We start from the raw sequence: 14,355 nt of genomic DNA, 5'->3' as shown, positions 1-14,355 counted from the left end.
AGACCTGGTTGTTATTGTTACCTAATTGGGAATAACTTTTGTATCTCTTCATGAATGGATTTACATATCTAGAATAAGTATGCCATATGCAAAGTGATCTTTTATTTCAGCAATTGACTGATAGACATTCAACTTTCTGTTAAGTAGATTTTTGGAAAATTGGAAAGAGAAAAAAAGTGTTGGTTTAATTACTGATCCAAGACAGTCTCTTCTATCTACAGTGTGAAAGGGTGTTCAAAATAGTAACAGTGGAACTAAGTCACATTTAGATAGAGCTTTATATTTAGAAGAAAGTTCTTTCACATCCATGGCATTGGGGCCCTTCTAGCCACTGTGAGAAAAAGTAGGTGGGATAGGTACTATTATTTCAAATTTACAGTAAAGAAAATGGGGACAAGGAAATAACAAGAAAATTGTTCCAGAACAGGCTAGTGAGAAGGACTAAATTCCTCACTGCCATCCTATACTATCCTATACCATCTCGCTGTCTGGAGTCAGGATAATGCTATTCATTGTCATGGAAAAGTCAAACATTGTTCTAGGTGTGATGTTTGAGGAAGGCTGATCCTACTTGAACTGTAAACTAGAAGGTTGTCTTTCACACCTGCAGTCTGGTAGAATAAAGGTTTAGGGATCATTTCAATTCTGTCTTCCCTGCTTGTGGGATATTGGGCAAATTACTTGACATTTCCAAGTATCATTTATTCCATTATAAAAAGAAGATAATTTCTACTTTTCAAGATAGTGGTAAGGATCCCCTATGACACTGGAAATGCAGTACTTAATTGCATATGGCATGATGCAAAGTGATGGTAATAAATTCTCCTGGTCTGATTCATCCCTCTCTCCTCTGAACCTGTTTCCCCAGGAGTTAGTGCTATTTCCTTCCCAAGGGAGATGGCTAGCACTCTCATACTGAAAAACTGCTTTCAGTCATAATCTATATGTATTCAAAGGTATTATAAATCCAAGAGATCTCTACTAAATAATTTCCCTCCAGTGAGGAATATTTGCTTAGGATAAGTTGGCAGAAGTTATTTGGGAGACTTTGGGAGCTTTTTCCTTTGTATAGGTAAGATCAGCTCTGCTTTTTAAAAAGAAATTGGACAAATACTTTACAAAAATATGTTGTGGCTAGCTCTGTTAACCAGCTTAGTCACTGCTCATTGATAAGCACTCTGATTAAGAATAGTTTTATTACATGCATATTATATGTGTATAAATTTCACATAAGTCACCAGGTGCAGTGGCTCACGCCTGTAATCCCAGCACTTTGGGAGGCCGAGGCAGGTGGATCATGAGGTCAGGAGTCCGAGATCAGCCTGGCCAACATGGTGAAACCCTATCTCTACTAAAAATACAAAAATTAGCTGGGCGTGGTGGCATGCTCCTGTTGTCACAGCTACTCGGAAGCCTGAGGCAGGAGAATTGCTTGAACGGGGAGGCAGAGGTTGCAGTGAGCCGAGATCACGCCACTGCACTTCAGCCTGAGGCAGAGTGAGACTTCCTCTCAGAAAAAAAAAAAAAATCAAATAAGCCTTATAAGTCTTTCTTAAAGACAGACACAAAAAGTTGGTATTGAATATGGGGAGCTAAATTAGAGTAATATACATGACTTTCCGTGAAACACTGATTCACAAAGATAATTTAATAATGTTAGTTAAATAAAACTACTTCTAGTAAATTTTCCATTATTAGAAATATTTTTTCCCTAAGGGATATAGTGTCTCAGGGGACAAAAGGTAGTACACACACACACACACACACACACACACACACACACACACTTAGCTAGCTGTAGGAAATTTTTTTTGATAAACAAGTTGTCTTTTTGGTATAAACATTTCCTAAGAAAGTGAGAATATACAAAGTTGACTTCAGAGCAAATAAGTGAAAGGATTGGTTAAAACACTTTAATTATTTGAATTTTGAATTGCTTCAGGCCATTGGGGACTTTTCCTTTCAATTCAAGTTTCCTTTCAATTCAATTTCCTTTCAATTCAAGATTTTAAAGTCTTCACTGACAGTCCCCTAAATAACAACACTATGTTTGATTTAGGAAACATCTTAAACCCCCAAAGGGAAGAACATTTTCTTACAAAGTATGCTGTTATTAAAAAAAATTCATGCCTCCTGGTAATTCCTATTACTTTGTTCTTTGCAGACAATCACACTGACTAGAATAAAGTCTCTCTCCAACTTTCCCAAAGACTAATTGCGCAAACATAATGTTAAAACTATATGAAATAGTCATGTATTTGACGGATATTATATAATATTGAATTGCTGTCTGATAAAGGAGATAAAATTAAAATTTTTTAAAAATATACTTCACATTGTTATAAAAACACATGTTTCAGGTTTCTCACATACTGGCCACTGGAGTGAGGCATACCCTAAGTCCAATAACAATTAGAAAAATTTTAGATCCTACCAATCCATCTCTTATTCTCTTCTTGCCTTCCTTCTTGCTATGAAGTAGGGCTCATGTCACAAAGGGTCCAATGTTGGAAAAGACAAATAAATGAAAAACAACAATGTTTTGACCTAAAAATGTCCAAAATTAAAGGGGAACATTTCTTAAGCAATTTGTAAATTGTAATAAAATACAAATAGCTCCCTGGGACATCCTAAGAGATAACAAGGGCTCTGCTGATACTTTAAAAACAGTGAATACTATGATAGCAGAAATAAATTTTGCTAACTCTCTCAACACCCCAACCCCAATGTGCCCCCTTGAGTGACTTACCAATGACATCTGGCCATGGAACTCTCCAGCATAGGACTCTTCACACATTGTCCTAGCTTTGCATGACTTGTAGAGATTCACAAAAGGTTCACCAGGACCCTGCCTGCCCTAACTTTATGACAGCTGGCCTAGTACTGTGTTTCCACTGCCTTGTGGCTGCCAGCCTGTCCCCATTCCCCAGAGGTTCAGCACTATAGGTGTCTGTCCATGATGCTTTCCTCTGCCAGCTGTACCTACCTTGCTCCCTCCTCCCTTTCTATGTGCTTTACCAGAAAATCCACCTGAATTTTTATAATTCAAGTTTTCTTAGGAAACCACCCTAGCCACTGCATATTCTTTCTTGCCCACATTTTTGTGAACTAAACTTGACTCTCCTAGAAGGCAAGGGCAGTGTCTTACTCATTTTTAAAACCCAGCTCCCAAAAGTGTAAGGCACATGGTAGGCCTTAAATGTTGGTGAAACTGTTGAATGATGTAAATAAGATTTTCTTAGAGCTCATTTTCTCAAAATAATAGTTACTATGACCTTGAAAAGACTGATTTTGAAGAACTGTTCATTTTAAACCATTTGGGAAACAACAGTCCTCTTTCCAAAGTACATAATATTTAGAAGAATTAAATGTGAAGATAGCACAGAAAAATGTGGGGAGCCAATTATTTTATCTTTCTTTTCTTCCTTTTTTTTTTTTTTTTTTTGAGGCGTAGTCTCACTCTGTCACCAGGCTGGAGTGCAGTGGTGCAATTTTGGCTCACTGCAACTTCCACCTCCTGTCTCAGCCTCCTGAGTAGCTGGGACTACAGGTGCATGCCATCATGCCCAGATAATTTCTGTATTTTCAGTAGAGATGGAGTTTCACCATGTTAGCCAGGATGGTCTCAATTTCTTGACCTCATGATTCTCCCACCTTGGCTTCCCAAAGTTATCTTTCTTCAAGGTTGTTTTTAACCAGGCTCTGTAAGTAAGAGTAGGTGCTCCATAGGATTTTTGCAGCACACTAATATGCATATCTCAATTTAACCTGTGCCATGAACAACTTCAAAAACATCCACGAGCTGATGAAAACTGTATCTCAGAGAAAGGTTTTGATAATACATGTATTAGAGAAAATATATTTTAGGTCATTAGAGAAGTAATCCCAGAATCAGAAACACAGAGTTTCCACAAACCACAGTTCTGAACAGAAAATGAGCGGAAAGTAGAGAGTTTAATAAATAAAACCTGACCTATAAGTAAACACTTTGTTTTCTGCATAGATTTTTCCTAATTTTTCTAACAAATTATTTTATTATATTTAAAAAGTTAATAAACCACTTTTTTCAAATACTATGTTCTCAGGATTTAATGAACTCTGTGTGTCAGACACAGAGCTGAGTTTAGGTTCTAAATCTATACTTGAAATAAAATAAGCACCTCTCTCCCCCAGATACTCTGGCACAATAAACTAAAGTCTGTGGAATTGAATATTATAAATCCTATCATACAGTCACATGTTTTTTAATTTTCTGAATTCTTCAGTAAACTCATTTGATCTATAGTTGAGAACTCATTCCAGAATTCAGTGTAATCCTCTTCTCTCTTAGACATTTGGCAAGCTTGTCATAAAGGCCTTCAACATTCAAATTCCTCCTTTGAGACAACAATTATCGTATCTTAAAAGCAGCATCATAGGTTTAAAAAACTACATGAAGGTCTAATCTTGTCTGTTAGCATTCATCAACTTTTCTTCTTTAAAGCATGAAACAATTGTTTAAAAAATCTTACATTGTGTTCTCCGCTTGGCCTAAAAAGTTGAAATAAAAATCAACAAAGCTGATTCCTTTAAAGATTAGATTCCAGGATACTGATATGGTTTGGCAGTGTGTCCCCAACCAAATCTCATGTTAAATTGTAATCTCCAATGTTAAGGGAGGGACCTGGTGGGAGGTGATTGGGACATGAGGGTGGTTTCTAATGGTTTAACATCATCCCCCTAATGCTGTCTTGTGAGTGAGTCCTCACGAGATCAAGTTGTTTAAAAGTGTGTAGCACTTCCCCCATCACATTCTGTCTCTCTTGCTGCCATGTGAAGATGTGCTTGCTTCCCCTTGGCCCTTCTGCCATGATTATAAGTTTCCTGAGACCTCCCAGCCATGCCTCCTGTACAGCCTGTGGAACTGTGAGTCAATTAAACCTCTTTTCTTTACAAATTACCCAGTCTCAGGTGGTTCTTCATAGCAGTGTGAGAATGGACTAATGCAGATACCCAGTTCATGCTTCCTCACCCTTTCATCCCCCCAATCTGCTTTTATATAATACTCAATTGGCACCAATGCATTGTTAATAGGACAATCCACTAGAATGGCTAAAGTGAAATGAAATCAATGACAGGACAGCAATCATATTCATTTTTGGCATGTGACCGCATCCCAAGAGATTCCTAAGGTACTGGGTTGAGGCCCTCTACTGGTGGTGCAGGGTGGTTTTGGTCTTTAGAAGGTCACTTACCTGGTCTTAATTTTTTCATCTATAAAATATATTCATTTGTTAGTCATTAAATAAACAATCACATGCTATAGGCCAGAGACTGTTCTAGGCAATGGTGGCAAAATAGAGGTTCAAAAGAGTCACCATGCTGTCATCAGACAGATGAAGAAAATAAGAGTTTAAAGCAATGTGCTATATCTGTAGGAGGTATAAGGTACAGGACCATGGGATGAAACCTCAAATGCTGAGAGCCCTGGCAAAAGCTCTATAGGAGAAATGTTTGAGCTGAGTCATGAAGATAAAGAGAAGCATATATAGGCCTATTGGAGAACACTTGTAAACTATGGCATTTTTGAGATAGTAAGGGAAGATTACAGATTACAAAAGAAGGAAGGGCATAGAGGAGGATAGGCCAAGGTAAAAGGCAAATGATGAAGGGCCGAGAATGGCATGTAGAGGATGTGGAATCCATCTTTCTTGAAGAAAAGAGAAGCTACTGAGGAATTTAAAATAAAATAGTCTTAAGCTATTAGAGAATTTTAAGCCATCCAAGCCCACCTGGATGTTGTCATGATTTAGAGGTTTTACTCCACTTGGAAAAGGTAGAGACAATGAGAACAGCTCTCAGATAACTTCAAAAATATAGGTTCAAACTGACAAAGGTCTAAACTAAGGCAGTGGCAGTGAAGACGGAGAGGATATGTGGGCTACTGGGATGTAGAACTGACATGAGTTAGAAACTATTTAGATGAGAAGGATAAAGAAGAAGAAAAAAATCTAAGATTATTTTTAGAATATAGTTTTGGACATTCTACTTTTGTGGTAGCTAGGAGACTTCCAAGTGGAGATACTAAAAAATAATGAAATGTACCAGTCTGGAACTCTAGAACAAAGTCTGAGTTGAAATAAAAAATTGACATTCATTAATCCATCCAACATATAGGGGGCAGAAGAAAGTTGTTGATAGAGACAAAAAGATGGCCGCAGGCATAGGGTAAAAAAATTCAATGTGGCTAAACCAAGAGAATAGGGAGTTTCAAGGAGGGACCAGTCAATAGTGTAAATTTCTGTGTAGCGGTAAAGTAAGATGAAGCCTGAAAAGTGATCAGGGAATCTGTGATGCAGAGATCATTGGTGACCACAGGTTGTGCAGTGTCAGTGGAGCAGCTTGAACACAAACCAGACTCTCATAGGTTGCAGAGTTACGAGAACTACAAGGAATTGAATCCTTTTTTTCTAGAAGCTTTAGGTAAAAGATCCAGATAAGCTAACTGGTTAGATGATCTTTATAGCACTTTTTACCATTCCATGAAATTCTACTAACAAAATAGTTTCATATCAAGAAAAGTGGATATGCTTCCCCAGATGTCTAATTTCCTGGGGAAATGTCAGCCTGGATGTTAAGAAATCAAGAAGATGGAGTTCAGGTAGGTGCAGAACAGGATTCATCTATCTGGACACTTGCCTTGGGATGTTCAAGCAGACACTACAGTTATTGCCATCCTTGTAATAAAGAAGTGGGTGAGGCGTGTGGACATTTACCAGCCTCCCTTATCTCTTGGTTTATGGTGATGATGGTGTTAGGGGTATAGGGAGTGTGAACTACTTATCCAAGTGCTGAAAACAGTCATTCCAAATAATAAGAAAGAAGGAAGTTATTATCTACAGGGGAGTAAAATAATCCTTAGATAAACACACAGAAATAAAGAGGGACTCTTCCAAGGAATAGACATCACATTGTTTACTCACAGGCGGTCCTGGGGGTCCTGGTTTTCCTGGAGGTCCTGTTTTCCCTCGTCTTCCCTTGAAACCGAAGAAGAACAGATGATAAATACTGTGATTCCATTACATTTTAATATCAAACAATATTAAATGGCAATATTGAAGACAGTAAAAACGAACAGAAAGTTAAGAAACAATTCCAATTCCACATGTCTTTTAAACATCAATTAATTTTAAAAGCTATGGGCCAATTTTTAAGGACCATAATGAGAAGTATAGTACCTGAAATGAGTAAATCTTAACTGTTATCAGCAGCCCTTTACGTGTGATTATCTCGTTCTTTAGCAAAGTAATATAAAGTATATGAAAGATGGCCTAAGATGGGTATTTTAGCTGATGTTTCTGTGGTTTCATATGCAATAACAAGCACATCTGTCATCTTAAGTTGGTGTTCTCCAAGATGGGTCTGAATCCTAATTTTGTATGAGTTACCTGAGGGTGAGATTGTATGTTAAACATGCATATTCCTGGACTTCGTCCTAGACTTAATAGTTTAGAATCTCTGGGGTGGGAGTCACAAATCTGCATTTTTAAAACCACTTCATATAATTCTTATGCTCACTAAAGTTTGAAGAGCACTGCCCTAAGCCCTATCATAATTATACATGCTATATAAAGCACATTAGCTCTTTTCTTCCCTTTGGATGGTTAAGCTGTTTTTATAAGTGAACTAAAATTTGTAATCCCTGCATGTTAATCTTCATTATTACAACTGAATATTAACTCTCCCAAGTTCACAAGTAGCTAAATTCCAGTTGCAAGATGTTGTGCTAACATCTCTAAGTACCCATGAATCTAAAAGCATTTAAAAAGCATTTCATTCTTTATTACAAAATTATTTTCTTAAACATTTTTTATTTTTAATAGAGGGAAGTAAGCTTAGGTATTGAAAGCATACATTTTGAGAAGCATTTATAAGCATTTGTTTTCTAAATCTGGTCACTCTATTTCATTGTTATTAACAATTTTATTTGATTATCATAATGGTAAACTGTCAGCACATATTAAGGCTTATTGATACTTACAAAGTAACAATATTAGGTTGATGTTTTCAATGCCTTTTGGGGGGAGAATTATAAGTTTGGGTACAGAAAGGTTCATTTTATTCACCAATTTTCTTGTTCTGAGAATGTCAGGCAAAGTTGCTTGATTCCTCTGATTTTCTTCTAATCTTGGAGTGGGGTAGGAAATTTAAATGCCAGTTGAAACAGTAAAGTAAGTTTTCAGAGATAAACAAGTAAATATAATGCTGTGATTAGATGAGAAATGTGTCCATTGTTCCTCAAGGCAAATTAAGGGGATACCACTAAAGACTTCACATGAAAACAGCAGCCTTTTAAATAAATAATCCTAGTTAACATCTAAAGAACAGATTAAAAAAAATTTTTTTTTTAATTAAAAACATAGGCCGGGCACAGTGAGTGGCTCATGCCTGTAATCCCAGCACTTTGGGAGGCCGAGGCAGGTGGATCATTTGAGGTCAGGAATTTGAGATCAGCCTGGTCAACATGGAGAAACACCGTTTCTACCAAAAATACAAAAAACAATTAGCTGGGCATGGTGGTGTATGCCTGTAATCCTGCTACTCAGGAGGCTGAGGCAGGAGAATCACTTGAACCCAGTAGGCAAAGGTGGCAGTGAGTCAAGATCATGCCCCTGCACTCCAGCCTGAAAGACAAAGACTCCGTCTCAAAAAAAAATTAAAAACATATATATAATTATTAATAGTAATGTTTTATCTTTCATTTGATAGATCTCAACCTTGCAATTCTTTTGTAGGATTGTTAGATTGAAATAAACGTATAATTTACTATTCTGTATACTTAAAACAAGTTATACACATGTTCACCATGTCCTAGTCTTACAGTTTACATTTTCTGAAAATCAATATATTTGGTCTTTTAGTAAATTTTAGTAAATTAGCCTTTGAGGACTAATCAATGATAAAAGTTTACTTAGAAAGTGGAAGCATTATAATTTATTAATTTGCAAGAGCACAAAGAAACTAAATCAATGGCATCTAAGTAAGTGATTGGTTCTTTCTTTAAGCAGACATTAGGTTAAGGAAAGTTAAAACCATAGGATCAACTTTAGTTTTCATTCCCCTTTCTTCAAAGGAGACATGTATATTGATTTGGGCAGGAAGTGGGGAAAATGAGGCTATTGATTAAGTTTTATCACGGACTTAATGTTGAAACAAACTAAAAAATGTTAGATATTTTAACCTAACATTGGCATGTGTTAAGATGAGGAGTAAAAAGCATCCAAGAGTCAGGATATGGTAAGGGCAAGCTTCCAGATTCCTGCACATCATTGCTGACTTAAGCCAGCCTTGCCATTGTCATAGTGTCAGTGTGTATACTGGAAGAGGGCAGAGAGAAGGCCGATTTTGCCAAGTGGATGTGCAGGTAAAATATTTTTTAGGGTTATTAAGTAATTGGAACATATTGTGTGCAGACAACTTTAGCGAGCACATATTTTACATTAAATCTGGTTTCTAGGCTTGAATTACTATTGGCACCCTAAATCAGATTTGAACAATTTTCAAAGATGTGCTATACAAAGCAATGCAGTCACCTTGTTAGGCTTACCACCAAGTATGTATAGGTTGATTATCACTTGTCCAAAAGTTCTTGGAACCAGAAGTGTTTTGCATTTTTTAAATTTTGGAATATTTGCATATATATAATGAGACATCTTGGGGGTGGGCCCCAAATCAAAACATAAAATTCATTTATGTTTCATATATATCTTATCCATATAGTCTGAAGCTTATTTTATGCAAAGTTTTAAATAATTTTCTGCGTGAAACAAAATTGTGGTTGTATTTTGACTGGAAACTGTCATGTGAGGTCAGGTACAGAATTTCCACTTGTGGTGTCATGTTGTTGCTCAAAAAGTTTTGGATTTTGGAGCATTTCAGATTTTGAATTTTCAGATTAGGGATGCTCAATCTGTACTAGCAGCAAGATTTACCTTAGGAAAAACTCTTGAGACTTGAGTCACAATATCAGTGACTTATAGAGGACAAAGCCAGAGGGGTGGATGGGTGAGAAATGTGGGTGGGAACTTTAGAGCATAAGAGAGCTATGTGTGGAGGTTAGGCACAATTTCTTTTCTTCTCAATTTTTTTTTTTTTTTTTAGAGACAGGGTCTCACTATGTTGCCCACGCTGGTTTTGAACTCCTGGACTGAAATGATTCTCCAGCTCTTGCCTCCTCCCAAAGCGTTGGGATTACAGGTGTCAGCCACTGCGCCCTTCCTTAGGGGCCGCATTTTTATCAACAGAATAGTCCATGCCTACTCCCAGACATCATTGTTCTTCTCTCCAAGGAACCCCAGGAATTAACTCCCTTGTCTTGTTTCCCCTCTTCAAGCCTCCAGGCTGTACCAAATACAGTCATACAATCTCCTGTTCCTCTGAAGGATCATCTCTCCTCTACTTATAAGCATTAGGTAAAGGCAAAAGCTTACCTAAGAGCTAACAATACTCTTTGGTCTTGGCCACAGAAGCAGGATACTGAAGGGAACATCATCATTTGAAAACTGTTGCAATAAAACACACATTGTGTCACCACTGTGGCTTTAAGCACTGCCACCTCCAGAAGTCACCCTGTGGCAAATGTGGCTACCCTGCTAAGCACAAGAGGAAGTATAACTGAAGTCCCAAAGCTTGAAGATGAAATACTACCAGGACTGGTCGAGTGAGACACCTGAATATTGTACACCGCAGATTCAGGCATGGATTCTGAGAAGGAACAATGCCTAAACCCAAGAGGGCAGCTGTTGTAGCATCCAGTTCATCTTAAGAATTTCAATGATTAATCACACAATAAATTTTCTGCTTTTTAAAAAAGGAGTGAACAGTAGAATTTTGGTAGAGTGAATTTTACTACTTAAGGCAGGACAATTTGGGGAGTATTTTATTAATAATTACACCAAGAAAACAGGCATAAACCACAACTCCCTTTCTAGGACTAAAACCAGATTCCCCCACTTTTCAGAGGGAAGTCTAATCTGTGAAGCTTTGTTCTTTTCTTTGCAGGGCTCTATGGAAATGGATGAGGATACCTGGGGCCAGAACCTGTGGCGGTTGATAGTAGGCCCAGGAAGAAGGCTCCTGATGCCCAGCATCAGGAGGAATGTTTGCATGTTTGCTTTCACTTCTGTCTCTGGCTGTTTGGGTCCATTTATTACAAGCCTCTCTCCAGACCCAAAAGAGAGGTGAAAAGTGGGGACTTGGATGTGGGTGGAGTAAAAATCCTGGAGAGAAGTCAGATATCTGCTGAGCTGGAAGAGGTCTTCCTGGTTAGGGTGGCTGTTCTCATGTGGCCATTTGTTCAGAAGCAACTCTGATAAATTAGAGTTTGGGTGAACTTTCAGAGATCTAGTGTTATAGCATTATTATAACCGGGCTAATCCAACATTTTCCTGAAAATTGGTATAAAGTGCAAAACAAAGATTTACTCTAGCAAGTTGCCCTGGAAACCTGAAAGTGCTCGGTATGTCAGTTTTCTGTTTGGCAACAGTGTGAAGATTATTAGACAACAATTTAGATATCTGCCTAGTGATCTAAACCCAGGAGTGGTCAAATCTGATTATGCATGAGTGTCACCTGAAGGGCTGTTTAAAATAGATTGTTGTGCCTCACTTGCAGATTTTTTTTTTTTTTTTGAGAAAGGATCCATGCTGGTCTCAAACAATCCTCCTCAGGGTCAAGAGGAGGAACTAACCCAAATGTCCATTGGCGGATGAATGGATAAACACAATGTGGTACAAACATACAATGGAATATTTTCAGCCTTAAAAAGGAAGAAATCCTGTCACACACAACGACATAGAGGAACCTCAATGACATTATGTACCAAGTGAAATAAATCAGTCACAGGAAACTTCAGGAGGATCATTTGATCCCAGGAGTTCAAGACCAGCATATTCTGTCTCAATAAAAAAGAGCTTTAAAAAAGCTCTTTCTTTAACTTGATGCTTCCAGGATGACTTGCAGTGTGAGAAAACATGTATCTTAAATTAGACTTTTGATTTATAAACACTTGGCCATCTTAGGAGCATTTAAAAAGGAAGAATGGAAATACTGGACTAATGGTACTTATTTGACAGACAGGGTTTTTGTTGTTGATGGGGATGATGAAGATGAAGTTACAGGAGTAATTGGACTTAAAGGATGGTATGTAAACTCCAAACCCACAAAATGAAACATGTATTTATGTACTCTCTCTAAAACTGTCAGGTCATGGTAATACAGCTAGCCTCTCTCCTGAGTAGCTGGGATTACAAGTGTGTCCCACCTGCTTGGCTGTCCAGAGTTTTAGATTCAGTAGGTCTGGGGTGAGATATGAGAATCTGCATTTCTATCAAGTTTGCAGTAATGCTGATGCTGCTGGTCTGGGGACCATGTTACAAGAACCACTGCTCTAAAACTGAAGTTCTTATTTCATATTTAAAGTCAGGCAATCCCGTACAGCACCTTATATCTTGTAAGTCTATATCTTGTAGCTTAGAACAAAAGAATTCAATTTGTTTTGTGATCGTGTGGAACTTTGAGAATAAAATGCTCAATGTCAAGTTCAGGAGCACCTGGAATAGAAAATCCCTGCTCCCTACTTTTTCTCTTATGGAATCTTTTTCTGGCAAGATTTCATTGATATAAAATGGTACTTATACTTTGCGACAGCATACACCCAATAGGATGGCTACTATCAACAAACCAGAAAACAAGTAGGCTAGGACATGGGGAAATTGTAACACTTGTGCGCAGTTGATGGAACTGTAAAATTGTGAAGCCACTATTAGAAAACAGTATAGAGCATCTCTATACTGTTAAAATTAAAAATAGAACTACCAGTCCAGGCTTGGTAGCCCATGCCTGTAATTCCAGCACTTTGGGAGGCCAAGGCAGGTGTATTGCTTGAGGCCAGAAGTTTGAGACCAGCCTGGGAAACATGGCAAAACCCCGTTTTTACAAAAAAAAATACAAAATTTAGCTGGGCATGGTGGCATATGCTTTCAGTCCCAACTACTCTGGAGGCTGAGTTGGGAGGATCACTCCAGCCCAGGAGGTGGAGGTTGCAGTAAGCTGAGATCACATCACTGCACTCTAGCCTGGGTGACAGAGTGAGACCCTGTCTCAAAACAAACAAACAAACAAACCAACCATAGAGCTACCATATGATCTAGCAAGCCCATTTCTGAGTATACACCCCAAGAATTGGAAACAACTTTAAGAAGAGGTATTTGCACACCCATGTACATAGCAGTACTATTCTCAATAGATAGGAAGTGGAACTAACCCAAATGTCCAATGGATTAATGGATAAAAACGATGTTGTACAAACATACAATGGAATATTTTCAGCCTTAAAAGGGAAGAGAATCCTGTCATGTGCAACCACATGGGAGAACCTTGAGGACATTATACTAAATGAAATAAACCAGTCACAGAAAACCAAATACTCTATGACTTTATTTATATGAAGTACCTAAAGAAGCCAAATTCATAGAGATAGAAAAGAGAATGGCAGTTACCAATGACTGAAGAAGAGAAAGGGGAAAAAAGGAGTAGTTTAAGGTTTACAGAGTTTCAGTTTTGCAAGATGAAAATATTCTGGAGATCTATTTCACAACAATATGAATATAGTTGACACTACTGAACTACCACTTAAAAGTGGTAAGGATAGTAAATTTTGTGTTATATATTTTTACCACAACTGGTAAAAAACAGCTATTTTTACCAGAATGTCCAGTGTATGGTAGTTCTAATAAACAGCTCCTTTCCTCATTGCCCTTCTACTACCCTCTCTCCAATTCTCTATTTTTTATATAAAATGTTTGATAATGTCTCCAGGAAACCCTCCAAAATATATAGTGTGCATCATTTAGTAGAGTGTAATCAACTCTTAAGCATGGATATGAATTTTTAAAAAATCTAAAATAACAATCAAGATACCTATTAGAGGCAGAAATGAAAAAATTGTAGTTTTTCATACAATGGAAAAGCATATATTTGATAGCAATCAAAATGAACAAAATTAAACTACACACAACAATATAAATGTTTCTTATAAACAAAATGTTGGTCAAATCATACAAAGGACAAAATGGGCAAAACTAATCTATACTATTAGTAGTTATAATGGGTTACCCATGTGGGAGTGGCAAGTGACTGAAAGAAAGCATGAGAGGATTCTTTTTTTTTTGAGATGGAGTTTCACAGTTTCTTGGGGTGGTGATACTCTGTTGCTTGAACTATGTGCTGGTTGCATAAATATGTTCATTTTGTGAAAAAGCATCAAGCTGTACCCTTATGACATATGCATTTTTCTGAATGTATATTAAATTTCAA

At 37.4% G+C, this 14,355-nt stretch overlaps 1 protein-coding gene across 9 annotated transcripts in view; it reads right to left on the bottom strand.

The window, feature by feature from the left end:
• Window positions 1–14,355, bottom strand: part of COL19A1 (collagen type XIX alpha 1 chain) — a 359,940-nt gene that overhangs the window by 114,520 nt on the left and 231,065 nt on the right. For all 9 annotated transcript variants that reach the window (XM_017971197.4, XM_017971198.4, XM_017971199.4 and 6 more), the window contains one exon: window positions 6,963–7,016. In XM_017971197.4, the coding sequence (XP_017826686.3) occupies window positions 6,963–7,016 (54 nt within the window). The remainder of the gene's footprint in view (window positions 1–6,962; window positions 7,017–14,355) is intronic.

Source organism: Callithrix jacchus, chromosome 4, assembly GCF_049354715.1.
Source record: "Callithrix jacchus isolate 240 chromosome 4, calJac240_pri, whole genome shotgun sequence".
In the NCBI taxonomy this organism is placed as follows: Eukaryota; Metazoa; Chordata; class Mammalia; order Primates; family Cebidae; genus Callithrix; species Callithrix jacchus.
This window is presented reverse-complemented; position numbering and strand designations above follow the sequence as displayed.